We start from the raw sequence: 22,555 nt of genomic DNA on the forward strand, positions 1-22,555 counted from the left end.
ATAAAATATTTCCCAATAACAGGTTTCTAATAACAACCAGGTGAATCCTGCAAAATGAAATTAAAGGATATAAGCGGACCACCTCTATTCTTTATCCAAAGTGCAATAACAAAAATACATAGAACAAATAAATAAAACTATGCAATGACTTTATAAGGAAATGTTTACAAATAAAGTTGTTGCATAGTTTTATTTATTTTGTAAAATAAGATGTAATAATAATAATAAAAATGTAATTTATTTAGTAAATGTCAGTAACTTCCACTAGGGAGCGCTATCCTTTCTCTGTGTGGCAGCTGGTTAAGTGCCTACTACTTGCTGTTTTGTTTTTTTGGGTCAGTTTTTTACTTCTTTTAATAGAAAGATTTGCATTGTTTTGTGACCGTAATATAAATGCTTCTTATTCATCTGCTTGTATTGGTTTTTTTTTATTACAATGTTAATGATGGCTTATCCAGATATGTCACCAATGCACAGGTGGGGGACTGACACTTGGCACTCCTACTAATCGGGGGTTACCAATAGTGGCCGTATGTAAGCAGTGTATGGAGTCTACCGCCACCGAACCATCACACTGCTTAGTGGCCGCTGCTGAATTGAAGGACAGCGGGGTGCGTGATTTTGGACCCCCAACAGTCTGAAATTAATGACCTAAAAGGTAGTCCATATTGAAGCAAAAGAAAAAAAACCTTTAAAACAACGTAAAAGTATATGAATGTTCATACCTGAACTAAACCCCTCATCGGCAGCAGTCGGGGCTGCATGGAGGGTAATTGCTGGCTGATTTTGCAGTAGTCACAAGTAGTGATGAGCGACCTGTTTTAGGCAATCCCTGCATGTGTTGGGGCTGTTGAACAGGCACAAAACATGCTGCCACAGGGACATTTTTTTCGAGAATGTCAAATACTCGGGTAAGACAGGAGCGTGCTGGGATAACAGCTTATCCTCGCTCATCACTATTCACGGGCCATCATGCGGGACAGTCCGGTGTCTCTTCTGACCTAAGTGTCTTTTATTCTTAAAGATGTTAACCAAGTTATACATTGTTCCCACCAGCATATTATTGCTGTGTGTAAAGACAGGCAGAAATGTGTTAAGTGGCCAAAGCATGTGTGATATTTGGGGTTTCTCTAGGATAACGCCCCTCTAACACTGGCCATAGTGACCATGCAGCTATGATTGTCACACTATCCACTTCTGGGCCGCATAATAAGGTGTACATTTCTGTGATAGACATAAAAAGTAAGCATTACTAAAAGTTTTGGATATTTTTCAGGCATGATGGGTGGAAATGGCTCCAGGCCGGCCTTACAGTCACCTGAGTGGGGTTCACAGACAGCAAATGCTGTGAGGGCAACATGTCCACCAAGTGGCAATGCCATGAGCAGGCCAATGCAGGGCATGATTCGCAGTCCGACCTCAAATATTCCAATGAGGCCCACCAGCCAGGCATGTCCCAGGCCCATGATGCAGTCCCCGGTTATGAGCATGGGTAAGTCTCACTGCTGTGTTGCAGTATTCATGTATTTTAATATTTTTGATAAAAGACAGATTATTCCAGGTCCTTTAGCAACACTCTGTATTGTTTGGTAGAGGTAGACTGCATGCTGATGTTGGATAGCAAATCCAACATTTATCAAAAACACATGGTTACAACGCCATATAAATGTGTTTATTCCCTTCAGGAACTTCTGATCTGGACATGAACCTGACGGGAGCACCATATACCCAGCAGCAGGCGCCTCCGAACCAAACCGCTCCATGGCCTGATAGTATTTTGCCTATTGATCAAAGTTTCAACAATCAGAGCAGGTAAGGCCTCTAACATGTCCGGTCTGATATGTGGCCATAATGTGAGAACCTCATGGCATTGTTTTCCTACTTGGCGTGTGATGCCTTCAGTATTGTCATTTGTAGGCAGCAGTTCAGCTCATCAGAAGACTTACTTTGCCGACCACCTCCATCAGAGTCTCCAAACGAAGAGGGGAACCTCCTGGATCAGCTTTATATGGCTTTGCGAAATTTTGATGGTCTGGAGGAGATTGACCGAGCCCTTGGAATACCAGAATTAGTCAGTCAGGTACCTTCCTTGTTACGAATGTCATATTTTTTCAATCATTTGCTTATATGTATGCAATATATATGTCTAAGTGCTAAATGTAGTTTAACAGACCGTGTGTTTTTGTTTCCAGAGTCAGAGCGTTGATCCAGAATCGGCGTTCGTTAGTCAAGACTCAAATTTGATCATGGATCAGAAAGCGCCTCTCTTTAACCACGCTTACACTGCTCAAGGACAGATGGCTCAGAATAGCTATGGTCAAATGCCGGATCCAAACTTCCATCCTATGGGACAGCGTCCAAACTATGGGATGCTGCGCATGCAAACCCGGCCTGGTCTGAGGCCCACAGGAATGGTACAGAACCAACCAAACCAGCTAAGGCTCCAGCTGCAGCATCGGCTCCAACAGGCACAGCAGGTACCTGTTAGCTCCCATTTTACTAGGAATACATGTTGGTCTTTTTGTCTTGTGTGCCAGTAAGTGTAATGGGAACCTGTCAGTAGGATCAACGCTCCTAAGCCGTCTATGTGGGCATGTAGGCCACAGGAAGCTGAATAAAAAGATATCTTGATAACTGGGATCTGATGGCATTTTACCCCAAAAAGCCACGTTTGTCTTGTAAATATGCAAATGTGCTGTTAAGATCTATGGGCGGTGACACAGATCTCCCTGAAAATCTGCCTCCATGGCTTATTTTCAATGAAAGTGGGGTAACCAGTGGGAGACATGTAGATCAGGAGAGCAGACTGTCAGTCATTACATGTCTCACACTGGTATGCCACTTTTCATTTACAGTAGACTGTGGATACAGATTCTCAGGCAGGTCTATGTCCAGCCCATAGATCGTAACAGCTCACTTACATATTAAGGGAAACCTGCATTACTCTGGAATAAGACATCAGATTTCAGGTATCAAAGTATAATTCTATTCACCTTAATATAACCTACATGCCCATATAGACGGCTCATCAAGGTTGATCCTTCTGACAGATTCCTTTTAAGGGCGTTGTCCTAGACGTAAAAAAGAGCAAAACCCCCACCGTTCTTCCCTGCTGCTCTGGTGGTTCCCTTTGGCTTGATGTTTACCTGGCAGAAGTAATCACATTAGCCGCAGTGATAATGCCTTATGTATGACTGAAGGCCACGCTATAGAGATCGCATGGATGTATGGCACGTGATCACCGAAGCAAAGTAGACCGAGACGGCGTGGACCACCAAAGCCTCAGCAGTAGGTGACTTACTAGATGAGTAGTTAATTTGCTATATTTAAGTATTTTCTACAGTTTGGAAAGGTAATCCCTGCACATCCCCTATAATGGTAGAATCAGCTGACAATGCATAAAGAATTGTTGTGTAAAGTGCATGAAATTGTTCCTGACTTGAGTATTTCTTTGTCTCGTAGAATCGGCAACCACTAATGAATCCTATGAATAATGTGTCCACCATGAGCATGTCCATGAGGCCAGGAGTACCAGCACAGATGAGGGAGCAGGTAACGCGCAGGGCACATTGTAGGCTCACAGCCTGATCTTCTGCCTGTTGTGAGGCTGTAATGTTACTCATGACACCCTACAGTACGCTGTGTCACCCTATGGGCGACCCCTTATGGTACATATTTAGGAGCGGGTTGTAAGTCTTGTAAAGGATTCATGTTCTTGGCTTGCTTGGAGCGTAGTTACATGGAGCGTTGTTACATGGAGTAAATATAAAGTATTTGCATGTCAATACTTTCATATTAAATATAAATATTAAAATTTTTGTGCATTAACAAAAATCCAGTTTTGTAATTTCTGCCAAATGTATTTGCAGGGGCCCATCAATGCACAAATGATGGCTCAAAGGCAAAGAGAGATCTTGAGTCAGCACCTACGGCAAAGGCAACTACAACAACAGCAGCAACAGCAGCAAGTGCAGCACAGGGCCATGATGATGAGAGGGCAAGGACTGTCTATGCCACCAAACATGGTGGCCTCAGCAGCCATGTCAGGATCAATAAGCAGTCCTCGGATACCACAAGCCAATGCACAACAGTTTCCTTTTCCTCCAAACTACGGTACTGGAATTCCATCCCCACCACCTTTCACCAGTCCTTTCTCCCCAGTGCCCCCCAGCCCTGGGTCACAGTCGCTCTCTCACAGCTCTTTGCATGGCTCCCAGATGAATCTGGCTAACCAAGGGATCATGGGGAGTATGGGAGGACAGTATGGCCCTGTCTTGAATCCCCCAATTCAGCACAATGCCTTCCAGTTTGCCAGCTCAGGTACCACCTTCCACTTTTAAGTGCAGGTTTTGCTTAACCTCTTTAGTGTTGCTAGGCCTGCAACCTATTGCAAAGCAGTACATTGCAGTCCAGCCCCTTACTTATCATGGGGTTTCAAGTATCCGCAGTCTTCATAGGCTTGACGAGTTCTTGGAAGTGACTGGGTGGCAAACAAAAGAACCAGTCATTGCTCAATCGTCTTTTCACTCTTCTATGTGTTAGAATCGGTTTTGGTCCTTACAGATGGAAACCTGCTTTATAAGCTTGATACCTCTGGATCCCAGTAGATCACTCCCATCTGCTGCTATATTACTTTATCCTACAGAATAAGCCGCTTGTAGGCGGTGGATTTACTTTCAGCATTTACAAGAGTGAAAGTTTTATTTTTAACATTTATTATTCTCTTGATCCCTGCAGCTAAAGTTCGGTTCCAATATCTGAGATGTTGAATAATTTAACTGCATGTGATTACTAACATGTCATTAACATCCATTGGCCGATCTAATACATCTCGTAGATTTATTTTAACCTGTGAATTCTAGGCCAGTACATCGAATTTGCCAAGCCTATAAACATCAAGTAGCTTTGTCGTTCCTGTGCTTGTATGAAGCTTCTCTGCAATGTTTCTGGTATTGGCCTGTCCTGTGCTTAGATCATGTCTACATCTTTATACACGTTACCTCCGTGTCTTTTTCTGGCTTGGCTTTTTCTCATGTGCTTTATTTTCCATTCTGAATATTTCATGTTGTTTTTATGGGATATACTGTCACCACCTATCATGTTAGGACTATCTGGCTTATGGCTTATAATTCTGGAGCACCACAGCTCAGGGGGCTACATACTGCAGGCAACGTAACTGTGAGGGGGCTATACACTTCAGGCAACGTAACTGAGGGGGCTGCATACAGCTGGCAATGTACTGTGAGGGGGCTACATTCTGCAGGCAATGTAACTGTGAGGGGGCTACATTCTGCAGGCAACGTAACTGTGAGGGGGCTACATACAGCTGGCAACGTAACTGTGAGGGGCTACATACTGCAGGCAACGTAACTGTGAGGGGGCTACATACTGCAGGCAACGTAACTGAGGGGGCTACATACTGCAGGCAACGTAACTGTGAGGGGCTACATACTGCAGGCAACGTAACTGTGAGGGGGCTACATACAGCTGGCAACGTAACTGTGAGGGGCTACATACTGCAGGCAACGTAACTGTGAGGGGGCTACATACTGCAGGCAACGTAACTGAGGGGGCTACATACTGCAGGCAACGTAACTGTGAGGGGCTACATACTGCAGGCAACGTAACTGTGAGGGGGCTACATACTGCAGGCAACGTAACTGAGGGGCTACATACTGCAGGCAACGTAACTGTGAGGGGGCTACATACTGTAGGCAACGTAACTGTGAGGGGGCTACAAACAGCTGGCAACGTAACTGGGGCTACACACTGCAGTCAACGTAACTGAGAGGGGCTGCATACAGCTGGCAATGTACTGTGAATGGGCTACATACTGCAGGCAACGTAACTGTCAGGGGGCTATATACTGCAGGCAACGTAACTGGGGGGCTACATACTGCAGGCAACGTAACTGTGAGGGGCTACATACTGCAGGCAAAGTAACTGTGAGGAGGCTACATACTGCAGGCAATGTAACTGTGAGGGGCTACATACTGCAGGCAACGTAACTGTGAGGGGCTACATACTGCAGGCAATGTAACTGAGGGGGCTACATACTGCAGGCAACGTAAATGAGGGGGCTACATACTGCAGGCAACGTAACTTTGAGGGGGCTACATACAGCTGGCAATGTAACTGTGAGGGGGCTACATACAACTGGCATTGTAACTGTGAGGGGGCTACATATTGCAGGCAACGTAACTGAGGGGGATACATACAGCTGGCAATGTAACTGTGAGGGGGCTACATACAGCTGGCCACGTAACTGAGGGGGCTGCATCCAGCTGGCAATATAAATGTGAGGGGGCTGCATACAGCTGACAATGTAACTGAGGGGGCTACATACTGCAGGCAACGTAACTGAGGGGGCTACATACAGCTGGCAATGTAACTGTGAGGGGGCTACATACAGCTGACAACGTAACTGTGAGGGGGCTACATACAGCTGGCAATGTAACTGTGAGGGGGCTACATACAGCTGGCATTGTAACTGAGGGGGCTACATACTGCAGGCAACGTAACTGAGGGGGCTACATACAGCTGACAACGTAACTGTGAGGGGGCTACATACAGCTGGCAACGTAACTGTGAGGGGGCTACATACAACTGGCATTGTAACTGTGAGGGGGCTACATATTGCAGGCAACGTAACTGAGGGGGATACATACAGCTGGCAATGTAACTGTGAGGGGGCTACATACAGCTGGCATTGTAACTGAGGGGGCTACATACTGCAGGCAACGTAACTGAGGGGGCTACATACAGCTGACAACGTAACTGTGAGGGGGCTACATACAGCTGGCAACGTAACTGTGAGGGGGCTACATACAGCTGGCAATGTAACTGTGAGGGGGCTATATACAGCTGGCATTGTAACTGTGAGGGGGCTATATACAGCTGGCATTGTAACTGTGAGGGGGCTACATACAGCTGACAACGTAACTGTGAGGGGGCTACATACAGCTGGCAACGTAACTGTGAGGGGCTACATACTGCAGGCAACGTAACTGTGAGGGGGCTACATACTGCAGGCAACGTAACTGAGGGGGCTACATACTGCAGGCAACGTAACTGAGGGGCTACATACTGCAGGCAACGTAACTGTGAGGGGGCTACAAACAGCTGGCAACGTAACTGGGGCTACACACTGCAGTCAACGTAACTGAGAGGGGCTGCATACAGCTGGCAATGTACTGTGAATGGGCTACATACTGCAGGCAACGTAACTGTCAGGGGGCTATATACTGCAGGCAACGTAACTGGGGGGCTACATACTGCAGGCAACGTAACTGTGAGGGGCTACATACTGCAGGCAAAGTAACTGTGAGGAGGCTACATACTGCAGGCAATGTAACTGTGAGGGGCTACATACTGCAGGCAACGTAACTGTGAGGGGCTACATACTGCAGGCAATGTAACTGAGGGGGCTACATACTGCAGGCAACGTAAATGAGGGGGCTACATACTGCAGGCAACGTAACTTTGAGGGGGCTACATACAGCTGGCAATGTAACTGTGAGGGGGCTACATACAACTGGCATTGTAACTGTGAGGGGGCTACATATTGCAGGCAACGTAACTGAGGGGGATACATACAGCTGGCAATGTAACTGTGAGGGGGCTACATACAGCTGGCCACGTAACTGAGGGGGCTGCATCCAGCTGGCAATATAAATGTGAGGGGGCTGCATACAGCTGACAATGTAACTGAGGGGGCTACATACTGCAGGCAACGTAACTGAGGGGGCTACATACAGCTGGCAATGTAACTGTGAGGGGGCTACATACAGCTGACAACGTAACTGTGAGGGGGCTACATACAGCTGGCAATGTAACTGTGAGGGGGCTACATACAGCTGGCATTGTAACTGAGGGGGCTACATACTGCAGGCAACGTAACTGAGGGGGCTACATACAGCTGACAACGTAACTGTGAGGGGGCTACATACAGCTGGCAACGTAACTGTGAGGGGGCTACATACAACTGGCATTGTAACTGTGAGGGGGCTACATATTGCAGGCAACGTAACTGAGGGGGATACATACAGCTGGCAATGTAACTGTGAGGGGGCTACATACAGCTGGCATTGTAACTGAGGGGGCTACATACTGCAGGCAACGTAACTGAGGGGGCTACATACAGCTGACAACGTAACTGTGAGGGGGCTACATACAGCTGGCAACGTAACTGTGAGGGGGCTACATACAGCTGGCAATGTAACTGTGAGGGGGCTATATACAGCTGGCATTGTAACTGTGAGGGGGCTATATACAGCTGGCATTGTAACTGTGAGGGGGCTACATACAGCTGACAACGTAACTGTGAGGGGGCTACATACAGCTGGCAACGTAACTGTGAGGGGCTACATACTGCAGGCAACGTAACTGTGAGGGGGCTACATACTGCAGGCAACGTAACTGAGGGGGCTACATACTGCAGGCAACGTAACTGAGGGGCTACATACTGCAGGCAACGTAACTGTGAGGGGGCTACATACTGCAGGCAACGTAACTGAGGGGCTACATACTGCAGGCAACGTAACTGTGAGGGGGCTACATACTGTAGGCAACGTAACTGTGAGGGGGCTACAAACAGCTGGCAACGTAACTGAGTGGGGCTACACACTGCAGTCAACGTAACTGAGAGGGGCTGCATACAGCTGGCAATGTACTGTGAATGGGCTACATACTGCAGGCAACGTAACTGTCAGGGGGCTATATACTGCAGGCAACGTAACTGTGGGGGGCTACATACTGCAGGCAACGTAACTGTGAGGGGCTACATACTGCAGGCAAAGTAACTTTGAGGGGGCTACATACTGCAGGCAATGTAACTGTGAAGGGGCTACATACTGCAGGCAACGTAACTGAGGGGGCTACATACTGCAGGCAACATAACTGAGGGGGCTATATACAGCTGGCAACGTAACTGTGAGGGGGCTACATACTGCAGGCAACGTAACTGAGGGGGCTACATACTGCAGGCAACATAACTGTGAGGGGCTACATACTGCAGGCAACGTAACTGAGGGGGCTACATACTGCAGGCAATGTAACTGAGGGGGCTACATACTGCAGGCAATGTAACTGAGGGGGCTACATACTGCAGGCAACGTAAATGAGGGGGCTACATACTGCAGGCAACGTAACTTTGAGGGGGCTACATACAGCTGGCATTGTAACTGTGAGGGGGCTACATATTGCAGGCAACGTAACTGAGGGGGATACATACAGCTGGCAATGTAACTGTGAGGGGGCTACATACAGCTGGCCACGTAACTGAGGGGGCTGCATCCAGCTGGCAATATAAATGTGAGGGGGCTACATACAGCTGACAATGTAACTGAGGGGGCTACATACTGCAGGCAACGTAACTGAGGGGGCTACATACAGCTGGCAATGTAACTGTGAGGGGGCTACATACAGCTGGCAATGTAACTGTGAGGGGGCTACATACAGCTGACAACGTAACTGTGAGGGGGCTACATACAGCTGGCAATGTAACTGTGAGGGGGCTACATACAGCTGGCATTGTAACTGAGGGGGCTACATACTGCAGGCAACGTAACTGAGGGGGCTACATACAGCTGACAACGTAACTGTGAGGGGGCTACATACAGCTGACAACGTAACTGTGAGGGGGCTACATACAGCTGACAACGTAACTGTGAGGGGGCTACATACAGCTGGCAATGTAACTGTGAGGGGGCTATATACAGCTGGCATTGTAACTGTGAGGGGGCTACATACAGCTGGCATTGTAACTGTGAGGGGGCTATATACAGCTGGCATTGTAACTGTGAGGGGGCTATATACAGCTGGCATTGTAACTGTGAGGGGGCTATATACAGCTGGCAACGTAACTGTGAGGGGGCTACATACAGCTGGCATTGTAACTGTGAGGGGGCTATATACAGCTGGCATTGTAACTGTGAGGGGGCTATATACAGCTGGCATTGTAACTGTGAGGGGGCTATATACAGCTGGCATTGTAACTGTGAGGGGGCTATATACAGCTGGCATTGTAACTGTGAGGGGGCTATATACAGCTGGCATTGTAACTGTGAGGGGGCTATATACAGCTGGCAACGTAACTGTGAGGGGGCTACATACAGCTGGCATTGTAACTGTGAGGGGGCTATATACAGCTGGCATTGTAACTGTGAGGGGGCTATATACAGCTGGCATTGTAACTGTGAGGGGGCTATATACAGCTGGCATTGTAACTGTGAGGGGGCTACATACAGCTGGCATTGTAACTGTGAGGGGGCTATATACAGCTGGCATTGTAACTGTGAGGGGGCTATATACAGCTGGCATTGTAACTGTGAGGGGGCTATATACAGCTGGCATTGTAACTGTGAGGGGGCTATATACAGCTGGCATTGTAACTGTGAGGGGGCTATATACAGCTGGCATTGTAACTGTGAGGGGGCTACATACAGCTGGCAGTATTCCATGGACAGGGTATAAGGTGGAAGCTCGAGAATACCCCATTAGGCCATGTCCACATGTTGTGTTTTGGTACTTTTTATGCAAATTAAAAGCTTCATTTTACAGTATAAACAAAAGCTGTCAGATTTCAGAAATCTCATGTGCACATTTTTTTTTCCTGACTGATTTTGAAAACTGCACAATGTCACTTTATTCAGCGTTTTTTTCACCCATAGAAAGCATTGAGAAAGTGAAAAACGCAGCAAAAAACACAGGTATCAGGTTTTGCTGGTTTTAGTGCAAAAACCTCAGGAAGTTGCATCTTTTTTTTTTTGTCATGCACAAATCTTAATCAGCATGCACAAGAGATGTATGTACCTGATAAATGCGCAGCAAAACAGCAGCTTCTTTACTGCAAGGAGAGCAGATTTTGCCTGCAGCAAAAACACAATATGTGAACATAGCCGAAGGATTACACCTCTGCATACAGTACTGTGATAGCAATGCCCATCTTATTCATGCATTGTCCAGTCTTTCTGACAATTCAGTAAGTACACCAGTCTCATCAGGTCTAAGTAATGTATTCAAGAATGTAAGCAGTGTGTATTCGGTGACCATTTCTCTTTAGGTATACTTGATAGGACTCTGCTCTGTGTTTGGTGGGCTCTCAGGGTGACGTTACTCCTCACCCGCTCACTATGGCTATGCATTCCTCCATCTCTCGCAGTATCTCCCCTGCTGCGCTTTGGGTGTGGCGTGTCTGTGGTTGGCATTAGCGGGTGCTGTACAGTGCTTGTCTTTCTGTTTGCCGTGTTGCCTGCCATGTGGAAACTCGCTGAAGTCTAACGGACTGTGTTCTTTAGGAATGAGCCAGCAGTCTGACCCTGGATTCACTGGGGCAACTACACCTCAAAGCCCAATTATGTCACCCAGAATGGCCCATAGCCAGAGTCCCATGATGCAGCAGTCACAAGCCAACCCCGCGTACCAGTCCGCTGACCTGAATGGATGGGCACAGACAAATAATGGAGGAAGCAGGTATGATTTCGGGATACTTGCACACTTGATTCAGATTTACTTTCCAGGTGTTTATATCGTAGTGTTATCCGATTCTGATCAGTGATGAGTGAACGTGCTCTGATCAGATGTTATCTGGGCATGATCGGGTGCATACAGAGTGTCTTCGGCATGCGCAAAAAATATGTTCGAGTCCCCGTGGCTGTTTGACAGCTGCAATACGAGCAGGGATTTCCTGTTTGTTAGGCAATCCCTGCATGTGTTTCGGCTGTCGAACAGCAGCGAGACATATAGCGTTGTGGACTCTAATATATTATTTGAGCACAACGAAGATGCTCTATTAGCACCTGAGCATGCTCAGATAACACCTTATCCCAGCACATTTGCTCATCGCTAATTCTGATATCTAGATTTGATATTGGCTGTGATACTGTAGAGTTTTGGTAGCTTCATATTGCTATTTTATCTTTTAGTATGTTTTCACAACCATCTCCACCACACTTCAGTCAACAAGCTGGTGCTGGCATGTATAATACCAATATGAACATCAACGTGTCCATGGCATCCAATGGCAATGTCATGAATAGCATGAATCAGATGGCTGGACAGATCAATATGACTTCAGTGACCTCTGTGCCTACATCAGGGCTATCCTCTATGGGTCCAGAGCAGGTAAGCGCAATACATTCATTTTTTTTTTTTTTTTACTGCCATTCAAGAACCTCCGTGATCCAAATTAGTCAGCTATGCACCCCATCTGGATGACGACCATGACATCTAGACCAAGTGATGTCTTAGACCTGGTGCTGGGGCTTGCATTATAGGAGCACAGTTCGGCTGTTCATGACTTGTTTGGCAACAACACATTGACTGTTTTTTAAAGTAAAAACCTTTGTCACAGCCGTGATATAACAATATACATTTCCAAAGATGCTGGATTTTTATGTGATTATAATTGGACATACATGAACTTGTAAAACTGTTTTCATCCAGTACGGGCATAAAGTGTGGAAGCAAGGCATTATAATAGTCTAATTTATGTAATTTTAAAGGTAGAATTAATATGTATGAGTTAATATCTTCCGAGATTTTCTCATCATAAAACATACATTGCCTATAAGCAGCTCGACTTTGTGACCCACATGGAATATGATGATTATACAATAATCACCTCTGCTGCCCTTACAGGAAAAGCCTGTTGGGATCGCCTATTAGAGATCCACCTCTAAACACCATTTGTTCCTAGATTCCGAAGACCAGAATGGGCAGAAATCAAAGCAAAAACAAAAGATCACAACTAAATCTTTATTCCTATAAATATACTGTACTGTGCAAACGCTTTAGTGATGTGTGAAAAAAAAAAATGCTGCAAAAGTAAGAATGTCAAAAAAATAGATATTAATAGTTTATATTTAGCAATTTAGAAAAGTGAATGAACAAAATCAAATCAATATTTGGCGTGAGCTGCGCGCCCTTTCCTTCAAAATATCATCGATTCTCCTCAGTACACTTGGACACTGTTTTGGAAGGAATATATTATTTATTATTATTATAGCAGCATTTATTCCATGGCGCTTTACATGTCAGGAGGGGTATACATAATAAAAACAGGTACAATAATCTTGAACAATACAAGTCACAACTGGTACAGGAGGAGAGAGGACGCTGCCCGCGAGGGCTCACAATCTACAAGGGATGGGTGAGGATACAGTAGGTGAGGGTAGAGCTGGTCGTGCAGTGGTTTGGTCGACTGGTGGTTACTGCAGGTTGTAGGCTATATATATATATCAGAGATGTTATTCCAAACATCTTAGAGAACTAACCACAGATCTTCTGTGGATGTAGGCTTGGAAAAATCCTTCTGTCCCTTCATGTACTCCCACACAGACTGGATGTGAGATCAGGACACGGTGGGGCCATGTCATCACTTATAGGACTCCTTGTCCTTTACAATGAAGATAGTTCTGAGATTGGCGGTATGTTTGGGCTCAACCACCTCGCTGATGGTATTCTATGAAGGATAAGTATGTTCCTGTATTTTTTAGCAGTCAGGACATTAACCCCGTCACTAGCAAGGCCAGTTTCCATTTTTTTTCTTTCGAGAGTCATAACTTTTTTTTTTTTCCATCGGTATGGCCTTATGAGGCCTTGTTTTTGCGGGACGAGTTGTACTATTAAATGCCATCATTTATTTTACCATATAGTGTACTGGAAAACAGAAAAAAAATCCAAGAGTGGTGAAATTGCAAAAAAAAAATTGCAATTCCACAATTGTTTTGTGAGGTTATTTTTTTTATTTTTTTTTACCATGTTCACTACAGGGTGAAACTAGCCTGCCATTATGATTCCCCAGGTCATTACGAGAAAACAGATACAAAACATATACGGTAGTTGTTTTTTTTTTTGTTTTGTTTTTTAAAGTAGTGAAAAATTTGTTAGAAATTTGTACAATAAGAAGAGTTGTTCCATTTGTTGCCATTTTCTGAAACCTGTAGCGTTTTCATTTTCGAGATCTGGGGCTGTGTTGAACATTTGTGGGGTTTTTTCAAATTTTTCAATACTTCTTTGTACTGTATTTAATAGTTCCTTTAGAGGGAATGAAGCTGCGATCATCCATCGCCTGTGCTATACATAGCAGTAATCATGATCTCCTATGAACGCCGGCCACAAGCTTTCGTTCACAGGAGGATCAGAATGACAGGCACAAGTGTCATCAACAGACCTTGAGCTGTCATGACAACACATTTGCGCCATCCCCTCCTCCAATCACGTCACGGTTGTGCATAATGATGCACTCCCCTGTTGGCACATGATAAATACTGCTGACGGAGATTGACAGCATGATCTAACAGGTTAACAGCCGCGGCGGAGCACTGCTCCACCTGTGGCTGTTAATGGCACATGATGGCTCATGAAATCAGCCACCAAGTGCTGGGGAAGATGCGGGCTCAGCATGTGTGCCCGCATCTAATACAAGGACGCGACATATGACGTAAATATACGTCATATGTCGTGAAGAAATTAATTAATGTGCAACGATGAGGACCATATACAAACTGGTCAGTATTATGTGTCTGCTGCACTTAGTTTTCTTTGGCCAACCACTGCATCTAGAGTTCTCATTGTCGCCCAGTTCTTGGTGCTTCTTCAAAAGCATTTTACCAATTGGAACAAAATCCTGAACTTTGGGTAAGTGCTCCTAGAAGAATTAATGTTGTTTTGAAGGTAAAGGGCGGTCACATGAATTATTGATTTAATTTTTCTTTTATTCATTCACTTTACATTGTATTCATTGATAAACAATAAGTTATTAACACTTCTGTTTTTGAAAGCATCCTTACTTTTCACCATTTTTCCACATTTGCCTACATTTTTTACACAGTACTCTGTTTATCTGTCCGCTAAGCTCCTAAACATGCCAGCCACAAATGGGATGGGATGTTCAGTGTGACAGGTTCACTTTATTGTTTTTGTGAAAGAATTAAAGTTCTGAAAGTCTCTGACCCCAACACAGAAGAATTATAAAATGAATGGCCATATGTCGGTAATGGAGATGGGATGATGGGTGATCACTTGGATTCATACCTGTTGAAAAGTGATTTTGCACCTTTTTAATAATTCCCTCTTTAGTGGCACAAGAAAAGATTGTTGTTAACCCTTCAAAGCATTGTTCAGTTTGTTTGACAAGTTCATGTCTGTTCAGAATTGTCGGCACGCAGACGTGATAAGATGAATGTACAATCGCTGCTTACATAGGTTCTTGGCTCGTACGTTTACTCTATGGGACAGCCATGTTGTAAATTGCTTTGGGACTGTAATGTTGCTTCTTGGCAGTGCAGAGTGCTTGATTCATGTGTCGTCAGCCTGTAACTACAAAAAGTGACCCTTGTCCTCCACACGCCCATATAACGAATGGCAGGACTCCTATGAATAATTGAATATTTTGCTGGAAAGAGTAATGGCCGTGAGATGACTTCACAAACTTTACACTTGTTCTACAACCAATTAACCTTAAGTATATGGCTGGTCTGTGTAGCTTTCTCCTCTTGGGCTTAGTACTAAAAGCAATGCCATGTTTGCTGGGGTTCAGACTCTATGATGTCAGCCTGGGCGTCATCTAACAGCACACTTTCTGCAATAACTGCATTTCATAGGAACAGAATACTGGTAAACGGCAATGTTTGTTGCCATATACAGAATTGTGCACTTTGTATGACAGCGGCCAGAAGAACAGAACCTTCAGGGAGCAAGCCATGTGTTCCTCTTACTGGTCTAGATGGTAAAATAAACCATTCTTGTCTGCGGCAGTAACTCCGCCATACTATACTGAGGTGCCATGCATCCAGGGCCGGACTGGCCATCTGGCAATTCTGGCAAACGCCAGAAGGGCCTGTCTGGTCATTGGCCACTTTGTCTGCTACGTTATTAACAGAATCTGTGTTCTTAAGATACGCATACTGTTAAGAGTTGTGATGGAGATATCATTAGAAGTATTGGTCTTGTAGTAAATCTTGCTTTCCTCCATCCACGGTAATATTACTAATATATCCCATCTGGTGCTCGGGGACAACATGGGCCTGTGTGATTTCAAATGCCAGAGCTGAATTTCAGCCCCAGGCCGTACCTGCATGCATCATTACATCTGGAGAGACCACCAATCATATGGCTGCCAGCTTCACTGCTGCATGATGCCAGACTCTTGTCTTTTTTTATATATATATATATATTTATAAGTAGGTAAAATTTAAAAAATCCTGTAAAAAAACAAGAAGCAACTTTGCAGTATACCTCTTATTAAAAATCCTCACTGTTCTAAAAAATTAAGTGATTTTTCAAATCTATTTACGACTCGTTGCCTAGGTTACTGGCCGCCGCTGCAGTTTATCAGTGGTGGCTGCTTTCTGAGGTAAGGAGCACATGCATGCAAGCTCTGTGCTACAAAGCTAGCAAGCGCTGCTCCGAAGCTGGGCCGGATTGCTGCACAGGCAAAGCTGCCTCTGTTCTCAGCATCGGAGAGCGCACAGTTTGGGCCTGTCATGTAATAATGGACCGAACTGTCATCGGGAGCTCACTGCCACTTGTAAGCAGAAACAAAGAATGCAGAATAACCTTTCAATGTAAATGCAAGAAATTCAGACCTCAGGACCTCAATGACTCATAAAGTTCTTTACACAGGTGGTGATTGTGTTTCTGGAAGGGTTCTCACTATAGGATTAGGCTGCATGCCTGGACTCCATAGTAAGGTTGTATATTTGCTAGCTCTATCATGGATTGCTAACCGCTGCAACCCCAAGTTTACAAAGAGTCATCTAAGTTCTGATGTGTTTGGGTATGGGCACACGTTCAGTATTTGCCGCAGAAAAATCTGCAAATACTGATGTGTTGGCAAAACCAAGAAATAAATAATACATTTGTTTGCCAAACTGCTTCAAATCTTCAAGAAAAAAATAAGGAGAATGTGCACAAGATTTCATTCACTTTGCTGGGGCAGTAAAATACTTCATTTTTTGCTGCAAAAACATTAGGTACTCGCAGATTTAACGCATATAATGGCATTCTATTGTTTAAAATACACAGCGGCGACTAGCGTCTCCGCTAAAGAAATTGACCTGCTGCGGCTTGTAAACCCGCACCACGGCTGAGTTTACGCAGTGTTAAATAGAAGCCCAGTGGGCACGGGATTTCTGTAAATCCCATCCACCGTGCTTGGAATGTAGCGTCTAGGACACCGCACAAATGGGCGGCTTCCAAAACACTGCATTTTAGCTTTTTCAAGGGGAAGAATCAGTCATTGGTGTGGATGGCGTTATTCACGGCTCTGCATTCTGACCACTGCTACATCTACTGCAGAGAAAACAGTGATTCTATGAAAACTGCGCCAGGCAGTCCACTTAGTGATACATCCCTGCCATCAGGCTCTCTGACCCTACTTCTTGCTGCTCCTCTGACAGATTCCCTTTAAAGAGGTTGGCACTACTTTTAGGCTATGTGCACACGTAGGAAAAGAGGTGCAGAATTTTCTGCACAAAATCCGCATCTCCTGGCAGAATCCGCAGCCGCTGTTTTTATGCGGATTTTCTGCTGTTTTTGCCAGTGCTGATTTTTAACATGGAGGGGTGCAGAAACGCTGCAGATCCGTACAAAAGAAGTGACATGCACTTCTTTGAAATCCGCAGCAATTCCGCACTGTTTTTTCCGCACCATCTCCACAGCTATATTTTTACCCCATTGATTTACATTGCACTATACATCACAGTGCGGATCTGCAGCGTTTCTGTGCGGAAAAATCCACTGCGGATCCGCAGCAAATCCGCATCGTGTGCACATAGCCTTATAGATGAACTTTCTCCTGCATAGGCTGTCAATAACTGACTGGTGGCAGTGTGAGTGGGGGTCATTCTGCAACTGTGACCACAGAAAGGACGGCGCTGCTGTGTTCCTGCTGCATCTGACAACTTCCGGCCGGTGGGAATGCAGAGTGTCGCACCCCCATCAGTCATATCGATGGCCTGTCCTGAGGATAGCCCATAAGGAAAGTAGTAATCAACCCATTTTAAGTCTGAAAAATATTGCCCCCAAAAGTGGACAACCGCTTTAGGCAGCAGGCTTTTCGGGTTTGCCTTCTCTATTCTGATCTTAACTTTTATTACGTCTGTAGTAAACATTTAATTTTTTTAAGTAATAGTTTAATTTCTCTAACCCATCACCCAATACAGAGTTTATTAGACGTTGGGTCTGATTTATTGTGCTGACCTGTCTCTTTAATGAGTTACAATATTTTTTTACTAATTTTTATTTTTTATCTTTTTGCTCCAGAAATACTGCTGACCCTGAAGATGGCGGGGATGTGTTGTCTATCTGCTGACCAGCTGGAACTTTCTCTGAACTGGAAGAGTCTTGTCACCTTGGTTGTGTTCCTATAGACTGGTGGGAGATCCAAATCTGAAGTTGTGTTTTCCGTGATGCAGCCTCTTCACCAGGCAGTGTGGAGCTACAATACAGACAGGTGGCCGTCTGTTCACTGCATTCACCTTAGTGCGACTTAGATACCTGCTGTGGACTCATTATGGACAGGCAAATTTCATTGGACTATTTGAAATGAATGTATTTAATTGTATGTATTTAAGGAAAACTATGCTTTTTTTTTTTTGTTTGTTTTTCATTTTCCTCTTTTCTCAAGTTTTTGACACTGGTTTCTGCCCTTCTTTTTCTTGAACTTTTAGCCCATTAAGATACTTTTTGCTACCAGATGAAGGCTTTTTCCCCTCTTTACCCCTGTTTTTGGGAATGTATGTTTTTTATTTGTGGGCGGGAAGGTATAAATTTATGGGTGAAAGCCAGGTTATTAGTAAAACGCACCCCGGCAAAGCATGACTAACGCAAAGGCACTGTGGAGTCACGTTCTGCACCTACCTAAACTGGGTATTTCCTAGAAGAGAATGGTTTTAGTAGGCAGGTTTTATTTTCGACTACTCTTTTAGGTGTTTGTTTTTCTGAGGCTAGTCAATTGTAACAGGGAGTGTACAATTAAGGACAATATACATATTATGAGTAATTTGTGGGACGGCCATCTGCTGTTTCTATCAGTGCTCTGCTTTGCATTAGAATCGCGTATAGCTGAATGTGAATTTCCTTAAATTGAAACTGTGGGGTGCAAATACTTTTTACACTTGTTTGCAAATCCTCCTCCTTTTTTTCCCATTCATCAGAAAACAAGCATGTCACGGTTGCTTTCATTGACGCCACTTCCACACACTAGTCGTTTTTAATCAAATTTTTACAGCCAAGAAGGGGTTAATCTGCAGATAGCCTCCTCATCTCTTGTGTAATTCTTCAATCCCCCTCCGTTGTTGAAATATTAACTTGCAAAGAATTCCTTATGAAAGCCGACTTTTTATTTCCCCTCCTCCCCAAACTCTTCAGGTTTAATTTTCTTAGAACAGGGTGGATTTTTATTATGGTACATAAATAATAGCTTCTGTGTAACCGAGCAATAATTTAAGTTGAAAAAGAGGTTTTTATTTGTAAACGTTTTTGTTTTGTAGAAAAAAAAAAAAAAAAAGACAAGAAAAAATTGTGTTGTCGATTTGAAAAAAAAAATAAATAATAAAAAAATAAAAAGGTACTTCAGTATTAAATAGGTAATTTCTGAACTGTGGCCGCCGCGTGGCTTTCAGGGTCACAACGCTTTTGATAGAACTAGTTTGTAGGCAGAGCCCTTTCTAAAGTCAACGTCTTGCTTGAACTTCTGTATAATCCGAGGTGTACTAGTTTAAAGAGCGTCAAGACAATTTTGTAAAATGTTTTGGTTTTTTTTAACTCTAGAAAAGGAAAACTGTTTTTAGAGGAGATCACCTTGTCATTTACTTGCACACCATTAATGAGAAACCCCTTCGGCTCCTGCACACAGTGGCATTGGTATTTGGATTGCCGCGACTAGACACTGGGAGTGGTAGTGAAAACTGAAGAAAATTAACGTTTGTGCCCAAAACTACTAAAAATTAATTTGGGATTGTCCGTGATAATGAACTGTCTGGATTTGCTTCATTGTATCAGGGAAAGGTGCTATTCATGAGATTCATTTTCAGTGTTAGACTTTTGGGACTAAGGCCAGTTTTACATGGGGCTAAGGCCAGTTTGACACTTCCCGCGTTCACGTCTGAGTACTGACTGTGATGTCCACACTGGACACCGATCTCCGGACTCTACAGCCTCCTAGGCGTAAAATAAAGCAGGGGAGTTCAGGTCAGGAGACCATCGCGATCCGTATTCAGACCACGAATGTCGGCAGCCGGCCTAATAACACGGATACCTGATACCTTCTGATCAATGGGCGGCACATCACCATAAAAACCTACATCTCTGAAGACACCTTTCAGAACTTGTAGGTCACCATGCTGGTTTTAATGTTCTATGAAATGTATAGACATCTTGTAACGTGACCGGATTCCCCTCTGCTCAATATCCGAACAGTCAAATGTTAAAGTATGTTACCTAGGTGTCATATTTTACTTATTCTGTAAGATTTCTTACATCCTGGAATGATCAGTGGTTTTCAGACATGTTAAATTGGTATTAAATGTTCCTGCCACCCAGAAAGAAGGTAATTTAATGGACTTAGCAACCAGTGACTTTTCTATAGTTTTAAAAGTTTTATATTTCATTTTTTAGTTGGTGGCTTTCTATCTTTGGAAACCATTTTCTCTCATTGGTTCAATATTCTATGTGGATTCAAGTTTTATAATATCAGAGGTCGTTTTTCTAGCGCAGACGCTCAGATCTCCTGAAAATGGGTAAATCTATATCCTTGCATTCCAGCGGTCTGCAGCTTCCTCAAGAAGGGGCTTAGTAGCTCTGCAGCAGATCAGACCCCTATAATGGTAGATTAACATGTGATCCGCTCTGAATTTTGGACCTAAAAGCAAAATGGCAGAAAAGATAAATCTTAAAGTTAATTGCCCCCCATACCCTTGAGTTCCAGTGTTGTGGTAGAATTGTCATTGCTCTCAGTGTCTGAATGTGTCCCGTACCTATGGCCGCCATCCCTTGCCCCCCTGTTGATGGTGCTGTGCATCTCCCAGTCCTGCTCATGTTCATATGCTTTCACACATGTATACCTCACTTGGCTAATTCACAAAGAGAACCATGCTCCTGTCCTGAACCGAGTACTGAAGTTGGGTAACGCAGTGTGTCCAGGCGCGTGGAACTGCAAGAATTGCACTTTGGACATAGATATAATGTAAATTATTAATTTTTACATTTCCCCTTATTAGCCAGATCTCGGCAGATCACGTTTCACACCATGATACTATTTTAAGGAAAGCTGTAAATCCGCATCCAAAAGGTTTATTGTACAGGCCTGTTCTTTTCCCATTATGCAAATGAATTCATTTGTTACTCAATTAAAATCTTTCCGGAATTGTGTGGTCTTCATTCAATGTGTATTCCGGCTGAAGTGTGACTCTTGGCTCTTCCCCCCCAACATTTGTTTTTCATCCACCATGCATTGAGACCGTGGCCCTAATTCACCAATTTGTGCCAGAAATCAGTTGTAAAAGCTGTTTGAAATTTTGTTAATTTTTTGTATAAGTTATACAAATATTTAGGATTTTTTTTTTCTCCCGCAAGCACCATTACATTTTACTAAAGTGGCTGGAAGGTGGAGGGCGTGAGCTCAGCCAGACTAATTCAGAATAATTTATACCACAGACATAAAATGTATTTTATTCCACCATGTTTTACGCTGGCTCACAGCAGCTAACATTGATCATGATTTAATTTGGAGCAACTTTCTCCAGCAGAGTGTTCATTAAGACAAAATGGCGCTCTTGATGAGTCGGTGCTTTAGTTCTTCTTCCTACCTATAATGTGCGTCCACCAGGAATAGAGACTTTTTCTTTTGTTTTTATATGATGCTAACCAATGAATGTGAAAAGCAAATAATGTGAAATCTCTTTACCGTTTTGGGCCATATATAATGATTTAGGTCAGAAGACATATAGATTTACCCAACTAAAAAGTTTTTTTTCCCAACATTACGTAATGGACTTCCTGCTGTATCCGTATATTCTGTCACTGGTAAGGTCATTTCTGTCATGTGCCATTATAGAGCTATCCCAAAATACTCTTATTCCTAGATCTTTTATGGACTGAAACTCAAAGAATTAGAAAATTGAACGTTTTTATTAAAATAAGTTTCTCCTATATCTCTCTCATATCTGGTGCACTGTTGGCGATCAGATCCCCCCAAAATGCATATTTTTAATTATATTTTTTTTTTTTATTATTATTTTTGCAATTTTTTTAATGTATTCACATTGATCTACGGCTTCCTGGAACCCAGTGTTATTCACTACTCCCAGGCATTGTTTAACAATTTTGTTCCTAATTTATACAGGAGTTTTACAGCAAAGCTTTGTGTATATTGTGTCCTTTTTATAAGAAACCTTATCAATTTAGCAGGAAGCCCAGGCCTGGTCCCTTTGCAGTCTGGTTCCCAAAAAGGACTGAATCTTATAATTGGTAGTGTCATTTCCCCTTTCCATATTGTCCAAGTGATGTGTAAGAGAGACTGTGTACCCTACTGGGGTCCATTCTGTAAGCC

General features: G+C 43.8%; 1 protein-coding gene across 9 annotated transcripts in view; it reads left to right on the top strand.

The window, feature by feature from the left end:
- NCOA2 (nuclear receptor coactivator 2) overlaps window positions 1-19,541 on the top strand; it is a 202,145-nt gene extending 182,604 nt beyond the window's left edge. For 3 of the 9 annotated variants that reach the window (XM_069731453.1, XM_069731456.1, XM_069731455.1), the window contains 8 exons: window positions 1,686-1,812; window positions 1,918-2,080; window positions 2,193-2,477; window positions 3,463-3,552; window positions 3,870-4,320; window positions 11,298-11,472; window positions 11,925-12,123; window positions 18,268-19,541. In XM_069731453.1, the coding sequence (XP_069587554.1) occupies window positions 1,686-1,812; window positions 1,918-2,080; window positions 2,193-2,477; window positions 3,463-3,552; window positions 3,870-4,320; window positions 11,298-11,472; window positions 11,925-12,123; window positions 18,268-18,279 (1,502 nt within the window). In that variant the 3' untranslated portion in view covers window positions 18,280-19,541. Of the gene's footprint in view, window positions 1-1,276; window positions 1,493-1,685; window positions 1,813-1,917; window positions 2,081-2,192; window positions 2,478-3,462; window positions 3,553-3,869; window positions 4,321-11,297; window positions 11,473-11,924; window positions 12,124-18,267 lie in introns of all 9 variants that reach the window. The other 6 variants (XM_069731457.1, XM_069731459.1, XM_069731458.1 and 3 more) reach the window with 3 other exon arrangements.
- Window positions 19,542-22,555: the final 3,014 nt, after the last annotated feature.

The sequence above is a fragment of the Ranitomeya imitator genome, chromosome 6, assembly GCF_032444005.1.
Source record: "Ranitomeya imitator isolate aRanImi1 chromosome 6, aRanImi1.pri, whole genome shotgun sequence".
Lineage (NCBI taxonomy): Eukaryota > Metazoa > Chordata > Amphibia > Anura > Dendrobatidae > Ranitomeya > Ranitomeya imitator.